Source organism: Pseudophryne corroboree, chromosome 1 (assembly GCF_028390025.1).
Source record: "Pseudophryne corroboree isolate aPseCor3 chromosome 1, aPseCor3.hap2, whole genome shotgun sequence".
NCBI classification, from domain to species: domain Eukaryota; kingdom Metazoa; phylum Chordata; class Amphibia; order Anura; family Myobatrachidae; genus Pseudophryne; species Pseudophryne corroboree.
In genome coordinates this window covers 105,812,810-105,834,465 of record NC_086444.1, presented here as the reverse complement: position 1 = coordinate 105,834,465, position 21,656 = coordinate 105,812,810, and the positions used below count along the sequence as shown (strand labels likewise).

At 48.1% G+C, this 21,656-nt stretch overlaps 1 protein-coding gene across 2 annotated transcripts in view; it reads right to left on the bottom strand.

Moving 5' to 3' along the window:
* PARP8 (poly(ADP-ribose) polymerase family member 8) overlaps window positions 1-21,656 on the bottom strand; it is a 420,080-nt gene that overhangs the window by 17,348 nt on the left and 381,076 nt on the right. For both annotated transcript variants that reach the window (XM_063961880.1, XM_063961870.1), the window contains one exon: window positions 4,359-4,435. In XM_063961880.1, the coding sequence (XP_063817950.1) occupies window positions 4,359-4,435 (77 nt within the window). The remainder of the gene's footprint in view (window positions 1-4,358; window positions 4,436-21,656) is intronic.

Genomic DNA, 21,656 nt, shown 5'->3' with positions numbered 1-21,656 from the left:
ACCTGAGATTACCGCTCTCAGAGACTCCATCTGGAATTTGAACACTAGGAAGTACGGGTTCAAAGATTTGAGGTTCAGAATCGGTCTTACCGAACCGTCTGGTTTCGGTACTTCGAACAAGTTGGAATAGTACCCCTTGTTTTGCAGACAAGGTGGAACTGGAACAATGACCAAAATCGAACCAGGTTTTGGATGGCATACTGTAAAGTTATACTTGCCTTTTGTGAAACTGGCAAGCCTGATTTGAAGAATCTGTGAGGTGGGGGCTTTTGGAACTCCAGCCTGTAGTCCTGGGAAATAAGATCTATGACCCAGGGATCCTGTCACGAACTTGACTAGATCTGACTGAAGAATTGTAGTTGGGCTCCCACCTGACAGCCTTCCAGGCATTGTGGTCCACCGTCATGCTGAAGTCTTTGAGGAATCAGAGTCTGGGCTCTGTTCCTGAGCACCTGCAGTTGCTGGCTTGCGTGGTATACCTCTTGCGCCGCTGGAGGATGTAGAAACACCTCTGGATTTGCCCTTGAACTTGGCCGTCCGAAAGGACTGTAACTTAGAAGCCGAATAAGACTTCTTGGTTGGGGGGGCCGCGGAAGGAAGATACGTAGACTTACCCGCAGTAGCTGTGGCGATCCATTTGTCTAGTTAATCTCCAAACAAGGCCTCTCCTGTGAATTGTAGACCTTCCACGCCTTTCCCGGAGTCCACGTCAGCAGTCCACTGGCGTAGCCACAAGCCCCTGCGTGCCAACACTGCCATAGCGGTGGTGTGTGCGTTAAGCAAGCCTATCTCTTTTATGGGTTCCACCATAAAGTTCGCAGAGTCCTGTATATGCTGCAGGAGTAAAACAACATCCCCCCTAGACAAGGAATCTAACCCCTCAATTAGGTTACCTGACCCTTTTGCAAGGGCTTTTGTGATCCACGCACATGCAATAGTGGGTCTTTGGGCCACCCCGGCAGATGTGTACAATGATTTAAGTGTAGTCTCAAATTTATGATCAGCCGTGTCTTTAAGGGAGGCTGCACCAGGAACAGGCAATACAATTTTTCGTGACAGTCTAGAGACTGATGCGTCCACTATCAGTGGATTTTCCCAATTTTTCCTATCCTCCAGAGGAAAGGTAAAAGATGAGAGCAACCTTTTAGGGATCTGAAATTTCTTTCAGGATTAACCCACGGTTCTTCAAACAGGGAATTAAATTCCTTTAACACAGGAAAAGTGACTGAGGACTTCTTTTTTACATTAAAACAAGATTCCTCACACTCCTCTGACACCTTATCAGGAATATGCAGAACATCTCTGATAGCTTCTATAAGAGCCTCTATTCCCTGTGACAGAGCCCTATTCCCCCCCCCCCCCCCCCCTGTCCAAGTCTACCTCATCCTCCTCCAATTCAGAGTCAGACCACAGGATATGGGCCAGAGATCGCTTTTGTGGACAAATGGGAGGGGATTGAGACGCTGTTTTGGGGACTGAGTCTCTGCTCATAAACTCATCCACAGTCTGTTTTAAGTATTGCGTCTCTTTCTCATTGCGGGACACTTTTGTAGAAAAAGTGGAGATCATTCCTTTCAGAGAATTAACCCACTCTGGTTCAGCCACCCAGCTATTCTGTGAACCCTGAGTACCTAGTAGTGAGCCCCCTGGTGAAGAGGAACACTCTGCTGTACAAGAAACACACTCTTTGCCTGACATAATGTAAATGTGACAGCACACACACACAGGAAAAGTTTAAGCACAATTAACCCACAAAGAGCCCTTCAGGGACACACAGAGTTGTTTGGAGCCAGCCCCCACCGCGCCCTTACCGCTAATGCCAAGCTTAGCCGGGTCACAGACTAAGTACCCTGATAGGGGACCTAGTACACTATTAATCGCTCCCCCCCTGCTATGACCCCCAGTACCGCTGAGGTAATTTGGAGTCACACTGGAGTTGCTGCGCATCCCTGTCAGTCAGCATCTGTGTCCACTGCAGAGGGAAAATGGCGCTGGTGAGCTGCTGGATCCTCCCATAGTGAAGCCCCGCCCCTTCCATGGTGCTTTTTTTATACTGGCTGAGGAATTTGGTGCTTAAAATGGACAGAAACCGTTTTAAGGCTGTGTTGCCAGTATGGGTACCGTGTACAGTGTACTGAGACGCAGTTGTGTACTTGTCTGGAGACGCATTCCACCCCGTTTAGAAGCCATGCATCTCCATACCCTCATGCTGCCATAATGGCTGGCGCCCCGCTAACTGGGACGCCGGCTTAGTACTCACCACTCTTGTTTCTTATGGCTCTGTTAGGGGTGGCGGCGTTCTGCTGGAATGTACGCTCGCCGTGGTGTTGCTTGTGAATAGTTCCCTCAGGAGCTCAGTGTCCTGTCAGTGGGGAACGAGACCATTAACCCTGCAAGAGGTTGGGCCGTTTCCCCCTCTAAGTCCCATGAAGCAGGCAGGCATTCTGGTGCCAACCAATACTGCCTGAAAATAACAAACAGATAAAATAAATGCAGAAAACTCTTCAGGAGCTTCCTTCAGCGTTACCGGCTCCTCCGGGCACATTTTCTAAACTAAGTCTGGTAGGAGGGGCATAGAGGGAGGAGCCAGCCCACACTATCAAATTCTTAAAGTGCTCATAGCTCCCAGAGGACCCATCTATACCCCCTGGTACTAAATGGACCCCAGTATCCTCTAGGACGTAAGAGGAATAGAGTTTATTGTCATAGCCACCGAATTCATACTAAACCACAATTATGTGTGGTTCAATGATACCTACTATCTGCAGACGACCGGGACCGCCATGGGGTGGAGGGTGGCGCCAAGTTATGCCAACCTCTTCATGGGCAAATGGGAGGAAGAGAGGATATGGAGAGGGCATATTTTGGCGACAACCTCATCCTATGTCAGCGCTACATTGACGATATCATCTTCCTGGCTCTGTTGCTGGGCACAGTTGCTCGGACTTATACTGGGGGACACGGAAGTCCCTTTAGGACAAGACTGCCACTTGATATATCCAGAATAGAGACATTCTTTTCTCTGAAGACTGTTCATTATTGTATTCATCATACGACATTAAGTTTGCATTTATTTCTCTACACATCTGTTTGTTCACACTGCATGCATGCTACTGCTATGAACATAGATAATACTATATGAACCTGGTCTACACTTGCCCACTATCCCCCCCTCATTCTGCTTCTTCCAATTAATGATTTGTACCTGTAAGCAGTGGCACATTCTCCTTACTGATGTATTCGTAACTGTATTTAGTGCACATGTCCCGTATGGAAATGAGCCATTTACGCAAATAAAATAGAGTGAGCCCCATCATATACACAGTGTTCTCTTACTGTACATAGGGACCGGCAGCCTCTTAACCTGCAAAAAAAGTTTTTTTTACAGACATGCCGCAAGGTGTAATTTCAGAGGATGTCTCTATTTAATGCGGAACCCCATTAGAAACAAAGGGAAGGCCATGTGTCTCTAGGTGGTGGAGGAGCAGAAGTCTGTACTGCAGTGGTCCCCAAACTGTGTGCTGTAGCACCCTGGGGTGCCTCAGGAAACTTGCATGGGGTGCCTTGGATTGGCGGTCCAGGACCAATTCAAATTATTTACGGTCAATGTAATAGGCTTAACCAGTGCTGGTGGCAGCCAATCATAACATATGTGGACAAATAGAAGCAAATCCTGTCAATCACCACATAACGGACCCCAAGGATGACATATAAGCACAATTTACTTCATTTCATATTTTTTTCTTAATTTCTCAAAAAGAAACTTTGGCCCAGGGGTGCCATGAAAACAATTCTGATAATCTAGGGCACCGTGATTCAAAAACATTTAGGAAACACTGCTGTACTGTATTATTGGGCACTGGGAGGGAAACCAACGCTAAGCAGCGGTAGGTGCACTTAGATTGGGGAGCGTAACAAAATCAAGTTGGACTGAGATAAAGGGGTGTAGAAAGGGGCCTCTTTAGGGATGTTGCTTGTTTTGAACAATATTTTCTGAAAAAGTTAAATTTAATGAAAGATCTGGCACTAAAGAAGTAGGTGGTTGGACAATGCCGTGACGTTTGCACTTTTGCACAATGCACTCTTGCATACATCTAGTTTGGAGGCAACTCCCGTGACAGGAGCAGCAGCTTGAACCTTGAAATGCACTGGGCGCAACATCTATGCCAATTGGCACCAAACCAATGTTGTGAGCAATCTTGGTGTTAGGATCCAATCAAAATGGTTTCTGCCCTCAACACAAGTCTCACAGCTGTTCCGAACATTGGGTTCTAGCAAAGGCACCACGCCTGGCAGAGCATGATGAATGTTAAACAATATATCAATATGCCGAAAGACATGTTCAGCCAGAGGAATACCTGCACTGTACTACTGCTTTTACTGCTTGACGGGGGATCGTCCTTGGCGGATACTTTCTGTTGCTTTTTGTTCATCCCTGTTGTAAAGAAAGCAAGAGAAAACAAACAAAACATAGGTTATTTGTTCTCATTAAATTGGGACTTGTCTAGAATGCAGAGGCATTTCGTTACATCAATCCCTTATAGAGTACAGCTTAATGCTAATGGGGCCATTGCAAAACACAATGGTACACGGAATCACAGGAACAATAGGCAGACCTAAGACACTAGTAAGCAAAGCAATACACTGGTAGATGAAGCACAAACAAGTAGGTAGAGTCAGCACATAAGGGGTTATGCAAGTGGTGCAGCTTAATCCAGCGGCAGGGAGTTCCCAGGGTTAGCGCTGAAGTAACAGTAGTTAAGTCTGAGAAGTCCCTGCTGCAGCATGAAGGCTGATCACTGTAAGACAGATCATTCTTAATGGGGTCTCATCCATGATTTCTACAGTCTCCCAGACGTTCCAGGAAAAAAAAGTGTATCAAACCTGTGGTGAAGGCCGACGACTGTGTGTAGATGCCTCCCATTCTCCGTGAATTGCTCCCGCCAACTACCTTCTGTGGTCGGTGCCATCTTCCCAGTGATATTTGGGAAGATGGAGTATGCGCAGAAGTTAGCAAAGGTTTTGGCACAGTGCCCCCAGTCTTTGATTCAGATGCACGGTGCCATGTTTCTAAAAGTTATCACTGGAAAGATGGCGCTGGCCAGCAGCAGTGTCACGTAATATTGGGGTGCAGCGTGTGTGGTTCGGAGATCCATGGGCAGAGCCGTTTGCAGGCTCCGTCTGGGCCCCCTCCTCTGTAGCTGGCGGCAGACCTTAGCTCTGGGCACTGGAGTCCCTAGGTGACCCTAGCGCTGTCCCAGAGTCTACAGCACATGCGCAGATATCCAGGAAAATGGTGCGGCAACCATTTTTCCAGTGATTGTACTACTGTGCATGCGCAAAACACCAGGACAATGGCGCCATACCATTTTCCCAGTGATTTCGGCAGCACTGCTGCAGTGCCGCGGAACTCCAGAGGGTAAGTATGAAAAATAATGGGTGCAGAGTGTGCGGTTTGGGACCCCGTGGATGCCAGGGGCCTGTGTGCACTGCACACACTGCATCCTTTATAGATACGCCAGTGCCCCTGGGGCACACCCTGCACACATTATAAATATGCCTACATCAGAAGAAGCAAATAAGAAATGGAGTATATAAATAATTCCACTGTTTTATTACAGTATGTCAGAAGAAAAGATAAAACCATATGCCCTTGGTCTAATTGCACATCAGATTTTTATGATCACTGTTATATTAAACATCCCTCATTAGAACAAGACTTGGCACCACACATTAACATTAAAAACTAGCATTAGCACCACACTGCACCTCCCACTGCAACCACACATTGCACTGCACTGTGCACCTCCCACTGCAACCACACATTAACTAGCATTAGCACTGCACTGTGCACCTCCCACTGCAACCACATATTAACTAGCATTAGCACTGCACTGTGCACCTCCCACTGCAACCACACATTAACTTGCATTAGCACTGCACTGTGGGGGTAATTCCAAGTTGATCGCAGCAGGAATTTTGTTAGCAGTTGGGCAAAACCATGTGCAGTGCAGGGGGGACATATATAACATGAGCAGAGAGAGTTAGAATTGGGTGGGGTGTGATCAATCTGCAATCTAATTTGCAGTGTAAAAATAAAGCAGCCAGTATTTACCCTGCACACAGTAGTGGATCTTGCCACGGGCAAGCAGGACTTTTGCCCGCGGCGCCGCCTTCCGGAGGGCGCCGCATCATGGCAAGATCCGCCACTGTGCCCCCCGCTGCCGCTCTGTCCCCCGCTGGTCCCCGCGCAGTGAAGGGAACTTGACGCTATCCGTCTAGTTTCCCTTCGTGCAGAGGACCTTTGCTGTGCGGTGCGCGATGACATCATCGCGCACCGCACAGCATTGTGGGACTGGCACAGACGCTAGGGGTCATGATTGACCTCTAGTGTCTATGCTGTGCTATGGGAGAGACGTCATGACGTCTCTCCCATAGATCCAACGAGAGGAGCGGCGGCGGCAGCGGAGGAGGTCTGCAATGGCCGGGACTCGGAAGCAGGGATTGTAAGTATCCTTTTTTTTTTTTTAAGCAGCGCTACTGGGGACACAAATGGCGCTACTGGGGGCACAAATGGCGCTACTGGGGGCACAAATGGGGGCACAACTCTACAGGGGGCGTAACTGACCATGCCCCTGTATGAAGCCACGCCCCTATTTTCCGCCCGGGGCGCCACAAGGGCTAGAACCGGCCCTGCCTGCACAGAAATAAAATAACCCACCCAAATCTAACTCTTTCACATGTTATATCTGCCTCCCCTGTAGTGCACATGGGCCCTCATTCCGAGTTGTTCGCTCGCAAGGCGATTTTAGCAGTATTGCACACGCTAAGCCGCCGCCTACTGGGAGTGAATCTTAGCTTCTTAAAATTGCGAACGAAAGATTCGCAATATTGCGATTACACATCTCGTAGCAGTTTCAGAGTAGCTTCAGATTTACTCGGCATCTGCGATCAGTTCAGTGCTTATCGTTCCTGGTTTGACGTCACAAACACACCCAGCGTTCGCCCAGACACTCCTCCGTTTCTCCAGCCACTCCCGCGTTTTTTCCGGAAACGGTAGCGTTTTTTCCCACACGCCCATAAAACGGCCTGTTTCCGCCCAGTAACACCCATTTCCTGTCAATCACACTACGATCGCCTGAGCGAAGAAAAAGCGGTGAGTAAAAATCCAAACTTCATAGCAAATTTACTTGGCGCAGTCGCAGTGCGGACATTGCGCATGCGCACTAAGCGGAAAAATGCTGCGATGCGAAGAAATTTTCCGAGCGAACGACTCGGAATGACCCCCATGGTTTTGCCCAACTGCTAACAAAATTCCTGCTGCGATCAGCTTGGAATTACCCCCTGTGCACCTCCCACTGCAACCACAAATTAACTAGCATTAGAACTGCCCTGTGTACCTCCCACTGCAACCACACATTAACTAGCATTAGCACTGCATACCTCAAAACTGTCCCGATATTCGCAGGACACTCACATTTTTTTGGGACTGTCCCGCTGTTCCACCCGCGGGCCGCAGTGTTTCGCGGTGGGGGGGGGGGACAGTTGGGAGGCTTAGCAGAGCAGTGGTGAATAAACATGCGCACAGCGTCTATTCACTAGAGACGGAGAGAGAGGGGGCATGCCAGCAGCTCACAGAGCGCTGGGCATGCCACCTCAGTGGCGAAAAGCATGGGGTGTGCCTCGTGACCTCTGCACTCCCGCGAAGCCACGCCCCTTCCCCAAGGCCATGCCCCCTTTTCCATCAGGGCGCGGCTACGCCACGCCAAAGTCCCTCTTTCCACAGCCAATAAGTTGGTAGGTATGGCACTGCACTGTGCACCTCCCACTGCAACCACACACTAACTAGCATTGCACTGTGCACCTTCCACTGCAACCACACATTTACTTGCACTGCAGTGTGAACCTTCCACGGCAACCACACATTAGCTAGCACTGCACTGCACTGCACTGCGCACCTTCCCCTGAAACCACACATTAAAGCAAGCATCAATATTGCAAATTAAAATAAGCATCAATAGCACACATTGAATACAGCAATGATACTGCATACTAAAATCAGAACGAATACTGTCTACAATAGAACTAAAGAACAACAAGAGTCTGAAGAATCCTCTAGATAAAAATAATAAGATTTTACTCACCGGTAAATCTATTTCTCGTAGTCCGTAGTGGATGCTGGGACTCCGTAAGGACCATGGGGAATAGCGGCTCCGCAGGAGACTGGGCACAACTAAAGAAAGCTTTAGGACTACCTGGTGTGCACTGGCTCCTCCCACTATGACCCTCCTCCAGACCTCAGTTAGGATACTGTGCCCGGAAGAGCTGACACAATAAGGAAGGATTTTGAATCCCGGGTAAGACTCATACCAGCCACACCAATCACACCGTATAACTCGTGATACTATACCCAGTTAACAGTATGAAATATAACTGAGCCTCTCAACAGATGGCTCAACAATAACCCTTTAGTTAGGCAATAACTATAAACAAGTATTGCAGACAATCCGCACTTGGGATGGGCGCCCAGCATCCACTACGGACTACGAGAAATAGATTTACCGGTGAGTAAAATCTTATTTTCTCTGACGTCCTAAGTGGATGCTAGGACTCCGTAAGGACCATGGGGATTATACCAAAGCTCCCAAACGGGCGGGAGAGTGCGGATGACTCTGCAGCACCGAATAAGCAAACTCTAGGTCCTCCTCAGCCAGGGTATCAAACTTGTAGACTCTTACAAAAATGTTTTAACCCGACCAAGTAACAGCTCGGCAAAGTTGTAAAGCCGAGATCCCTCGGGCAGCCGCCCAAGAAGAGCCCACTTTCCTCGTGGAATGGGCTTTTACAGATTTAGGGTGCAGCAGTCCAGCCGCAGAATGTGCAAGTTGAATCGTGCTACAGATCCAGCGAGCAATAGTCTGCTTAGAAGCAGGAGCACCCAGCTTGTAGGGTGCATACAGGAGAAATAGCGAGTCAGTTTTCCTGACTCCAGCTGTCCTGGAAACATATACTTTTCAGGGCCCTGACTACGTCCAGTAACTTGGAATCCTCCAAGTCCCAAGTAGCCGCAGGCACCACAATAGGTTGGTTCACATGAAAAACTGATACCACCTTAGGAAGGAATTGGGAACGAGTCCTCAATTCCGCCTTATCCATATAAAATACAGATAAGGGCTTTTGTATGACAAAGCCGCCAATTCTGATACACGCCTGGCCGACGCCAAGGCCCACAGCATGACCACTTTCCACGTGAGGTATTGTAGCTCCACGGATTTAAGTGGCTCAACCCAATGCGACTTCAGGAAATCCAACACCACGTTGAGATCCCACGGTGCCACTGGAGGCACAAACGGGGGCTGACTATGCAGCACTCCCTTAACAAAAGTCTGAACTTCAGGCAGTGAAGCCAGTTCTATTTTGGAAGAAAATCGATAGAGCCGAAATCTGGACCTTAATGGAACCCAATTTTAGGCCCATAGTCACCTCTGACTGTAGGAAGTGCAGAAATCGACCTAGTTGAAATTCCTCCTTTGGGGCCTTCCTGGCCTCACAGCACGCAACATATTTCCGCCATATGCGGTGATAATGGTTTGCGTTCACTTCTTTCCTAGCTTTAAATAGCGTAGGGATAACTTCCTCCGGAATGCCCTTTTCCTTCAGGATCCGGCGTTCAACCGCCATGCCGTCAAACGCAGCCGCGGTACGTCTTGGAACAGACAGGCCCCCTGCTGCAGCAGGTCCTGTCTGAGCGGCAGAGGCCATGGGTCCTCTGAGATCATTTCTTGGAGTTCTGGTTACCAAGCTCTCCTTGGCCAACCCGGAACAATGAGTATAGTTCTTACTCCTCTCCTTCTTATTATTCTCATTACCCTGGGTAAGAGAGGCAGAGAAGGGAACACATACACCGACTGGTACACCCACGGTGTTACCAGAGCGTCCACAGCTATCGCCTGAGGGTCCCTTGACCTGGCGCAATATCTTTGTAGCTTTTTGTTGAGGCGGGACGCCATCATGTCCACCTGTGGCCTTTCCCAACGGTGTACAATCATTTGGAAGACTTCTGGATGAAGTCCCCACTCTCCCGGGTGGAGGTCGTGTGTTCTGAGAAAGTCTGCTTCTCAGTTGTCCACTAAGGGAATGAACACTGCTGACAGTGCTAACACATGATTTTACGCCCATCGGAGAATCCTTGTGGCTTCTGCCATCGCCATCCTGCTTCTTGTGCCGCCCTGTCGGTTTACATGAGCGACCGCCGTGATGTTGTCTGACTGAATCAGCACCGGCCGGTGTTGAAGCAGGGGTCTAGCCTGACTTAGGGCATTGTAAATGGCCCTTAGTTCCAGAATATTTATGTGTAGGGAAGTCTCCTGACTTTTCCATAGCCTTGGAAGTTTCTTCCCTGTGTAACTGCCACCCAGCCTCGAAGGCTGGCATCCGTGGTCACCAGGACCCAGTCCTGTATGCCGAATCTGCGGCCCCCTAGAAGATGAGCACTCTGCAGCCACCACAACAGCGACACCCTGGCCCTTGGAGACAGGGTTATCCGCCGATGCATCTAAAGATGCGACCCGGACCACTTGTCCAACAGATCCCACTGGAAGATCCTTGCATGGGACCTGGCGAATGGAATTTCTTTGTAAGAAGCTACCATCTTTCCCAGGGCTCGCGTGCATTGATGCACCAACACCTGTATTTGTATTAGGAGGTCTCTGTCTAGAGACGACAACTCCTTGGACTTCTCCTCCGGGAGAAACCCTTTTTATCCTGTTCTGTGTCCAGAACCATACCCAGGAACAGTAGACGCGTCGTAGGAACCAGCTGCGACTTTGGAATATTCAGAATCCAGCCGTGCTGTTGTAGCACTTCCCGAGATAGTGCTACTCCGACGAACAACTGCTCCCTGGACCTCGCCTTTATAAGGAGATTGTCCAAGTACGGGATAATTATTTCGGCCATTACCTTGGTAAATACCTCGGTGCCGGGGACAGACCAACGGCAACGTCTGGAATTGGTAATGACAATTCTGTACCACAAGTTTGAGGTACTCCTGGTGAAGAGGGTAAATAGGGACATGCAGGTAAGCATCCTTGATGTCCAGTGATACCATGAAATTCTCCAGGCTTGCAATAATCGCCCTGAGCGATTCCATTTTGAACTTGAACCTTCGTTTATAAGTGTTCAAGGCTTTCAATTTTAGAATGGGTCTCACCGAACCGTCTGGTTTCGGTACCACAACATTTTGGAATAGTAACCCCGGCCTTTTTGAAGGAGGGGTACCTTGATTTCACCTGCTGGAAGTACAGCTTGTGAATTGCCGCCAGTACTACCTTTCTCCGAGGGCAGCAGGCAAGGCTGATGTGAGGTAACGGCGAGGGGGAGTCGCCTCGAACTCCAGCCTGTATCCCTGTGATACTATTTGCAGAACCTAGGGATCCACCTGTGGGCAAGCCCACTGGTCCCTGAAGTTCCCGAGACGCGCCCCCACCGCACCTGTCTCCACCTGTGGAGCCCCAGCGTCATGCGGTGGACTCAGAGGAAGCGGGGGAAGATTTTTGATCCTGGGAACTGGCTGTCTGGTGCAGCTTTTTCCTTCTTCCCTTGTCTCTGTGCAGAAAGGAAGCGCCTTTGACCCGCTTGCTTTTCTGAAGCCGAAAGGACTGTACCTGAAAATACGGTGCTTTCTTAGGCTGTGAGGAAACCTGAGGTAACAAATTTTCTTCCCAGCTGTTGCTGTGAATACGAGGTCCCAGAGACCATCCCCAAACAATTCCTCACCCTTATAAGGCAGAATCTCCATGTGCCTTTTAAAGGCAGCATCACCTGTCCACTGCCGGGTTTCTAATACCCTCCTGGCAGAATGGACATTGCATTAATTCTGGATGCCAGCCGGCAAATATCCCTCTGTGCATCCTTCATATATAAGACGACGTCTTTAATATGCTCTATGTTAGCAAAATATTATCCCTGTCTAAGGTATTAATATTATCTGACAGGGTATCAGACCACGCTGCAGCAGCACTATTTATGCTGAGGCAATTGCAGGTCTCAGTATAGAACCTGAGTGTGTATATACAGACTTCAGGATAGCCTCCTGCTTTTTATCAGCAGGCTCCTTCAAGGTGGCCGTATCCTAAGACGGCAGTGCCACCTTTTTTGACAAACGTGTGAGCGCCTTATCCACCCTAGGGGATATCTCCCAACGTGACCTATCCTTTGGCGGGAAAGGGTACGCCATCAGTAACTTTTTAGAAATTACCAGTTTCTTATTGGGGGAACCCACGCTTCTTTACACACTTCATTCACTCATCTGATGGGGGAACAAAACACTTGCTGCTTTTTCTCCCCAAAAATAAAACCCCTTTTATGTGGTACTTGGGTTAATGTCAGAAATGTGTAACACATTTTTCATTGCCGAGATCATGTAACGGATGTTCCTAGTGGATTGTGTATATATCTCAACCTCGTCGACACTGGAGTCAGACTCCGTGTCGACATCTGTGTCTGCCATCTGAGGTAACGGGCGTTTTTTGAGCCCCTGATGGACTTTGAGACGCCTGGGCAGGCGCGGGCTGAGAAGCCGGCTGTCCCACAGCTGTTACGTCATCCAGCCTTTTATGTAAGGAGTTGACATTGTCGGTTAATACCTTCCACCTATCCATCCACTCTGGTGTCGGCCCCACAGGGGGCGACCTCCCATTTACCGGCCTCTGCTCCGCCTCCACGTAACCTTCCTCATCCAACATGTCGACACAGCCGTACCGACACACCGCACACACACAGGGAATGCTCTGACTGAGGACAGGACCCCACAAAGTCCTTTGGGGAGACAGAGAGAGAGTATGCCAGCACACACCAGAGCGCTATATAATGCAGGGATTAACACTATAACTGAGTGATTTTTCCCCCAATAGCTGCTTGTATACATATATTGCGCCTAAAGTTAGTGCCCACCCTCTCTTTTTAACCCTTTGAGCCTGAAAACTACAGGGGAGAGCCTGGGGAGCTGTCTTCCAGCTGCACTGTGAAGAAAAAATGGCGCCAGTGTGCTGAGGGAGATAGCCCCGCCCCTTTTTCGGCTGACTTTTCTCCCGCTTTTTTATGGATTCTGGCATGGGTAATTTATCACATATATAGCCCTGGGACTATATATTGTGATGATTTGCCAGCCAAGGTGTCTTATATTGCCCTCAGGGCGCCCCCCCCAGCGCCCTGCACCCATCAGTGACCGGAGTGTGAGGTGTGCATGAGGAGCAATGGCGCACAGCTGCAGTGCTGTGCGCTACCTTGTTGAAGACAGAAGTCTTCTGCCGCCGATTTTCCGGAACACTTCTTGCTTCTGGCTCTGTAAGGGGGGCGGCGGCGCGGCTCCGGGAACGAACACCAAGGTCGGGTCCTGCGGTCGATCCCTCTGGAGCTAATGGTGTCCAGTAGCCTAAGAAGCCCAAACTACCACCTGTTAGGTAGGTTCGCTTCTTCTCCCCTTAGTCCCTCGCTGCAGTGAGTCTGTTGCCAGCAGATCTCACTGTAAAATAAAAAACCTAAATATACTTTCTTTCTAGGAGCTCAGGAGAGCCCCTAGTGTGCACCCAGCTCAGCCGGGCACAAGATTCTAACTGAGGTCTGGAGGAGGGTCATAGTGGGAGGAGCCAGTGCACACCAGGTAGTCCTAAAGCTTTCTTTAGTTGTGCCCAGTCTCCTGCGGAGCCGCTATTCCCCATGGTCCTTACGGAGTCCCAGCATCCACTTAGGACGTCAAGGAAAAGCAATTAGCAAAAAATAATCCAGGGAAACTGCTAATAAGACCCTAAGCAAAACACAGGTAAAGAAACGATGGGCCTGATTCATGTGTAAGTAAAGCAAAAAAGCAAGCAACTGGGAAAAACCATGCTGCACTGCAGGTGGGGCAGATGTAATCCCATCAGTTGGGAAATCATACTGATCCCCTTGGGTAAGGGACCCGAGCCTAAACACAGAATGCATTTATGTTTCATATACACCTTATACACACAGCCTGAAGGTCATTTTATACACTATTTTTAATGTCTGTCACTATCTTAGTCATGCTCAAAAAATTCTGTATTTCGGAATTTTGGATATGGGAGACAACCTGTATGAGCACATAAATGCTACATAACCTCTCGTATTGAAATTATGCATTTAACATGCATTTGTGGCACAATTAGGTGCATTTAAAAAGATTTGAAAATGCAAATCATTCTATCAACCAAGGCCATATATTTTATTGTTTTTACATGCGTTGGACTGCTCTGTGCTGTGTGATTTACAGCACTTCTGGTTTTCATACCTGGGCACTTGGCGTGTGTCTAACATAGTGGTAAAAACTAGAGATGAGCGGGTTCGGTTTCTCTGAATCCGAACCCGCCAGAACTTCATGTTTTTTTTCACGGGTCCGAGCGACTCGGATCTTCCCGCCTTGCTCGGTTAACCCGAGCGCGCCCGAACGTCATCATGACGCTGTCGGATTCTCGCGAGGCTCGGATTCTATCGCGAGACTCGGATTCTATATAAGGAGCCGCGCGTCGCCGCCATTTTCACACGTGCATTGAGATTGATAGGGAGAGGACGTGGCTGGCGTCCTCTCCGTTTAGAATAGATTAGAGAGACACTTGATTTACTAATTTTGGGGAGCATTAGGAGTACTCAGTACAGTGCAGAGTTTTGCTGATAGTGACCACCAGTTTTATTTATAATCCGTTCTCTGCCTGAAAAAAGCGATACACAGCACACAGTGACTCAGTCACATACCATATCTGTGTGCACTGCTCAGGCTCAGGCCAGTGTGCTGCATCATCTATTATCTATATATAATATTATATATATCTGTCTGACTGCTCAGCTCACACAGCTTATAATTGTGGGGGAGACTGGGGAGCACTACTGCAGTGCCAGTTATAGGTTATAGCAGGAGCCAGGAGTACATAATATATTATATAGTGAGTGACCACCAGACACACAGTGCAGTTTATTTAATATATCCGTTCTCTGCCTGAAAAAAGCGATACACACAGTGACTCAGTCAGTCACATACCATATCTGTGTGCACTGCTCAGGCTCAGGCCAGTGTGCTGCATCATCTATATATATTATATATCTGTCTGACTGCTCAGCTCACACAGCTTATAATTGTGGGGGAGACTGGGGAGCACTACTGCAGTGCCAGTTATAGGTTATAGCAGGAGCCAGGAGTACATAATATTATATTAAAATTAAACAGTGCACACTTTTGCTGCAGGAGTGCCACTGCCAGTGTGACTAGTGACCAGTGACCTGACCACCAGTATATATAATATTAGTAGTATACTATCTCTTTATCAACCAGTCTATATATTAGCAGCAGACACAGTACAGTGCGGTAGTTCACGGCTGTGGCTACCTCTGTGTCGGCACTCGGCAGCCCGTCCATAATTGTATATACCACCTAACCGCGGTTTTTTTTTCTTTCTTTATACATACATACTAGTTACGAGTATACTATCTCTTTATCAACCAGTCTATATTAGCAGCAGACACAGTACAGTGCGGTAGTTCACGGCTGTGGCTACCTCTGTGTCGGCACTCGGCAGCCCGTCCATAATTGTATATACCACCTAACCGTGGTTTTTTTTTCTTTCTTTATACATACATACTAGTTACGAGTATACTATCTCTTTATCAACCAGTCTATATATTAGCAGCAGACACAGTACAGTGCGGTAGTTCACGGCTGTGGCTACCTCTGTGTCGGCACTCGGCAGCCCGTCCATAATTGTATATACCACCTAACCGTGGTTTTTTTTCCTTTCTTTATACATACATACTAGTTACGAGTATACTATCTCTTTATCAACCAGTCTATATTAGCAGCAGACACAGTACAGTGCGGTAGTTCACGGCTGTGGCTACCTCTGTGTCGGCACTCGGCAGCCCGTCCATAATTGTATATACCACCTAACCGTGGTTTTTTTTTCTTTCTTTATACATACATACTAGTTACGAGTATACTATCTCTTTATCAACCAGTCTATATATTAGCAGCAGACACAGTACAGTGCGGTAGTTCACGGCTGTGGCTACCTCTGTGTCGGCACTCGGCAGCCCGTCCATAATTGTATATACCACCTAACCGTGGTTTTTTTTTCTTTCTTTATACATACATACTAGTTACGAGTATACTATCTCTTTATCAACCAGTCTATATTAGCAGCAGACACAGTATAGTGCGGTAGTTCACGGCTGTGGCTACCTCTGTGTCGGCACTCGGCAGCCCGTCCATAATTGTATATACCACCTAACCGTGGTTTTTTTTTCTTTCTTTATACATACATACTAGTTACGAGTATACTATCTCTTTATCAACCAGTCTATATATTAGCAGCAGACACAGTACAGTGCGGTAGTTCACGGCTGTGGCTACCTCTGTGTCGGCACTCGGCAGCCCGTCCATAATTGTATATACCACCTAACCGTGGTTTTTTTTTCTTTCTTTATACATACATACTAGTTACGAGTATACTATCTCTTTATCAACCAGTCTATATTAGCAGCAGACACAGTACAGTGCGGTAGTTCACGGCTGTGGCTACCTCTGTGTCGGCACTCGGCAGCCCGTCCATAATTGTATATACCACCTAACCGTGGTTTTTTTTTCTTTCTTTATACATACATACTAGTTACGAGTATACTATCTCTTTATCAACCAGTCTATATTAGCAGCAGACACAGTACAGTGCGGTAGTTCACGGCTGTGGCTACCTCTGTGTCGGCACTCGGCAGCCCGTCCATAATTGTATATACCACCTAACCGTGGTTTTTTTTTCTTTCTTTATACATACATACTAGTTACGAGTATACTATCTCTTTATCAACCAGTCTATATATTAGCAGCAGACACAGTACAGTGCGGTAGTTCACGGCTGTGGCTACCTCTGTGTCGGCACTCGGCAGCCCGTCCATAATTGTATACTAGTATCCAATCCATCCATCTCCATTGTTTACCGGAGGTGCCTTTTAGTTGTGCCTATTAAAATATGGAGAACAAAAATGTTGAGGTTCCAAAATTAGGGAAAGATCAAGATCCACTTCCACCTCGTGCTGAAGCTGCTGCCACTAGTCATGGCCGAGACGATGAAATGCCAGCAACGTCGTCTGCCAAGGCCGATGCCCAATGTCATAGTACAGAGCATGTCAAATCCAAAACACCAAATATCAGTAAAAAAAGGACTCCAAAACCTAAAATAAAATTGTCGGAGGAGAAGCGTAAACTTGCCAATATGCCATTTACCACACGGAGTGGCAAGGAACGGCTGAGGCCCTGGCCTATGTTCATGGCTAGTGGTTCAGCTTCACATGAGGATGGAAGCACTCAGCCTCTCGCTAGAAAAATGAAAAGACTCAAGCTGGCAAAAGCAGCACAGCAAAGAACTGTGCATTCTTCGAAATCCCAAATCCACAAGGAGAGTCCAATTGTGTCGGTTGCGATGCCTGACCTTCCCAACACTGGACGTGAAGAGCATGCGCCTTCCACCATTTGCACGCCCCCTGCAAGTGCTGGAAGGAGCACCCGCAGTCCAGTTCCTGATAGTCAGATTGAAGATGTCAGTGTTGAAGTACACCAGGATGAGGATATGGGTGTTGCTGGCGCTGGGGAGGAAATTGACCAGGAGGATTCTGATGGTGAGGTGGTTTGTTTAAGTCAGGCACCCGGGGAGACACCTGTTGTCCGTGGGAGGAATATGGCCGTTGACATGCCAGGTGAAAATACCAAAAAAATCAGCTCTTCGGTGTGGAGGTATTTCACCAGAAATGCGGACAACAGGTGTCAAGCCGTGTGTTCCCTTTGTCAAGCTGTAATAAGTAGGGGTAAGGACGTTAACCACCTCGGAACATCCTCCCTTATACGTCACCTGCAGCGCATTCATAATAAGTCAGTGACAAGTTCAAAAACTTTGGGTGACAGCGGAAGCAGTCCACTGACCAGTAAATCCCTTCCTCTTGTAACCAAGCTCACGCAAACCACCCCACCAACTCCCTCAGTGTCAATTTCCTCCTTCCCCAGGAATGCCAATAGTCCTGCAGGCCATGTCACTGGCAATTCTGACGAGTCCTCTCCTGCCTGGGATTCCTCCGATGCATCCTTGCGTGTAACGCCTACTGCTGCTGGCGCTGCTGTTGTTGCCGCTGGGAGTCGATGGTCATCCCAGAGGGGAAGTCGTAAGCCCACTTGTACTACTTCCAGTAAGCAATTGACTGTTCAACAGTCCTTTGCGAGGAAGATGAAATATCACAGCAGTCATCCTACTGCAAAGCGGATAACTGAGGCCTTGGCATCCTGGGTGGTGAGAAACGTGGTTCCGGTATCCATCATTACTGCAGAGCCAACTAGAGACTTGTTGGAGGTACTGTGTCACCGGTACCAAATACCATCTAGGTTCCATTTCTCTAGGCAGGCGATACCGAAAATGTACACAGACCTCAGAAAAAGAGTCACCAGTGTCCTAAAAAATGCAGCTGTACCCAATGTCCACTTAACCACGGACATGTGGACAAGTGGAGCAGGGCAGGGTCAGGACTATATGACTGTGACAGCCCACTGGGTAGATGTATGGACTCCCGCCGCAAGAACAGCAGCGGCGGCACCAGTAGCAGCATCTCGCAAACGCCAACTCTTTCCTAGGCAGGCTACGCTTTGTATCACCGGTTTCCAGAATACGCACACAGCTGAAAACCTCTTACGGCAACTGAGGAAGATCATCGCGGAATGGCTTACCCCAATTGGACTCTCCTGTGGATTTGTGGCATCGGACAACGCCAGCAATATTGTGTGTGCATTAAATATGGGCAAATTCCAGCACGTCCCATGTTTTGCACATACCTTGAATTTGGTGGTGCAGAATTTTTTTAAAAACGACAGGGGCGTGCAAGAGATGCTGTCGGTGGCCAGAAGAATTGCGGGACACTTTCGGCGTACAGGCACCACGTACAGAAGACTGGAGCACCACCAAAAACTACTGAACCTGCCCTGCCATCATCTGAAGCAAGAAGTGGTAACGAGGTGGAATTCAACCCTCTATATGCTTCAGAGGTTGGAGGAGCAGCAAAAGGCCATTCAAGCCTATACAATTGAGCACGATATAGTAGGTGGAATGCACCTGTCTCAGGCGCAGTGGAGAATGATTTCAACGTTGTGCAAGGTTCTGATGCCCTTTGAACTTGCCACACGTGAAGTCAGTTCAGACACTGCCAGCCTGAGTCAGGTCATTCCCCTCATCAGGCTTTTGCAGAAGAAGCTGGAGGCATTGAAGAAGGAGCTAAAAGGGAGCGATTCCGCTAGGCATGTGGGACTTGTGGATGCAGCCCTTAATTCGCTTAACAAGGATTCACGGGTGGTCAATCTGTTGAAATCAGAGCACTACATTTTGGCCATCGTGCTCGATCCTAGATTTAAAGCCTACCTTGGATCTCTCTTTCCGGCAGACACAGGTCTGCTGGGGTTGAAAGACCTGCTGGTGACAAAATTGTCAAGTCAAGCGGAACGCGACCTGTCAACATCTCCTCCTTCACATTCTCCCGCAACTGGGGGTGCGAGGAAAAGGCTCAGAATTCCGAGCCCACCCGCTGGCGGTGATGCAGGGCAGTCTGGAGCGACTGCTGATGCTGACATCTGGTCCGGACTGAAGGACCTGACAACGATTACGGACATGTCGTCTACTGTCACTGCATATGATTCTCTCAACATTGATAGAATGGTGGAGGATTATATGAGTGACCGCATCCAAGTAGGCACGTCACACAGTCCGTACTTATACTGGCAGGAAAAAGAGGCAATTTGGAGGCCCTTGCACAAACTGGCTTTATTCTACCTAAGTTGCCCTCCCACAAGTGTGTACTCCGAAAGAGTGTTTAGTGCCGCCGCTCACCTTGTCAGCAATCGGCGTACGAGGTTACATCCAGAAAATGTGGAGAAGATGATGTTCATTAAAATGAATTATAATCAATTCCTCCGCGGAGACATTGACCAGCAGCAATTGCCTCCACAAAGTACACAGGGAGCTGAGATGGTGGATTCCAGTGGGGACGAATTGATAATCTGTGAGGAGGGGGATGTACACGGTGATATATCGGAGGGTGAAGATGAGGTGGACATCTTGCCTCTGTAGAGCCAGTTTGTGCAAGGAGAGATTAATTGCTTCTTTTTTGGGGGGGGTCCAAACCAACCCGTCATATCAGTCACAGTCGTGTGGCAGACCCTGTCACTGAAATGATGGGTTGGTTAAAGTGTGCATATCCTGTTTTGTTTATACAACATAAGGGTGGGTGGGAGGGCCCAAGGACAATTCCATCTTGCACCTCTTTTTTCTTTTCTTTTTCTTTGCATCATGTGCTGATTGGGGAGGGTTTTTTGGAAGGGACATCCTGCGTGACACTGCAGTGCCACTCCTAGATGGGCCCGGTGTTTGTGTCGGCCACTAGGGTCGCTAATCTTACTCACACAGTCAGCTACCTCATTGCGCCTCTTTTTTTCTTTGCGTCATGTGCTGTTTGGGGAGGGTTTTTTGGAAGGGACATCCTGCGTGACACTGCAGTGCCACTCCTAGATGGGCCCGGTGTTTGTGTCGGCCACTAGGGTCGCTAATCTTACTCACACAGCTACCTCATTGCGCCTCTTTTTTTCTTTGCGTCATGTGCTGTTTGGGGAGGGTTTTTTGGAAGGGACATCCTGCGTGACACTGCAGTGCCACTCCTAGATGGGCCCGGTGTTTGTGTCGGCCACTAGGGTCGCTAATCTTACTCACACAGCTACCTCATTGCGCCTCTTTTTTTCTTTGCGTCATGTGCTGTTTGGGGAGGGTTTTTTGGAGGGGCCATCCTGCGTGACACTGCAGTGCCACTCCTAGATGGGCCCGGTGTTTGTGTCGGCCACTAGGGTCGCTTATCTTACTCACACAGCGACCTCGGTGCAAATTTTAGGACTAAAAATAATATTGTGAGGTGTGAGGTATTCAGAATAGACTGAAAATGAGTGTAAATTATGGTTTTTGAGGTTAATAATACTTTGGGATCAAAATGACCCCCAAATTCTATGATTTAAGCTGTTTTTTAGTGTTTTTTGAAAAAAACACCCGAATCCAAAACACACCCGAATCCGACAAAAAAAATTCGGTGAGGTTTTGCCAAAACGCGTTCGAACCCAAAACACGGCCGCGGAACCGAACCCAAAACCAAAACACAAAACCCGAAAAATTTCAGGCGCTCATCTCGGAATCGGTATTTGATACATTTTGTTCCATCTATAATCTTCTCCGCTCTTGTAATTAAAACGAGTACTACTATACTACTATACTACTTGCTGAAGTGATATAGATTAGATAGTGTGACTGTGTATTGTATTAATTATCTGACTTGTGGGGGAGACACTGACAGTGGGGAGCAGTTAGAGTCTGAGAGCAGGACTCAGGAGTACATATAACGTACAGTGCACACTTTTGCTGCCAGAGTCAGTGCCACACTGCCATTGTTGTGACCACACTGACCACCAGTATAATAATATATTTTGTGATTGTCTGCTTAGGACTCGGAGTACTAGTTGCAAGTTGCAACGTGACCTGACCACCAGTTTAATAATCAATCACCACCAGTTTAATATATATATATATAAT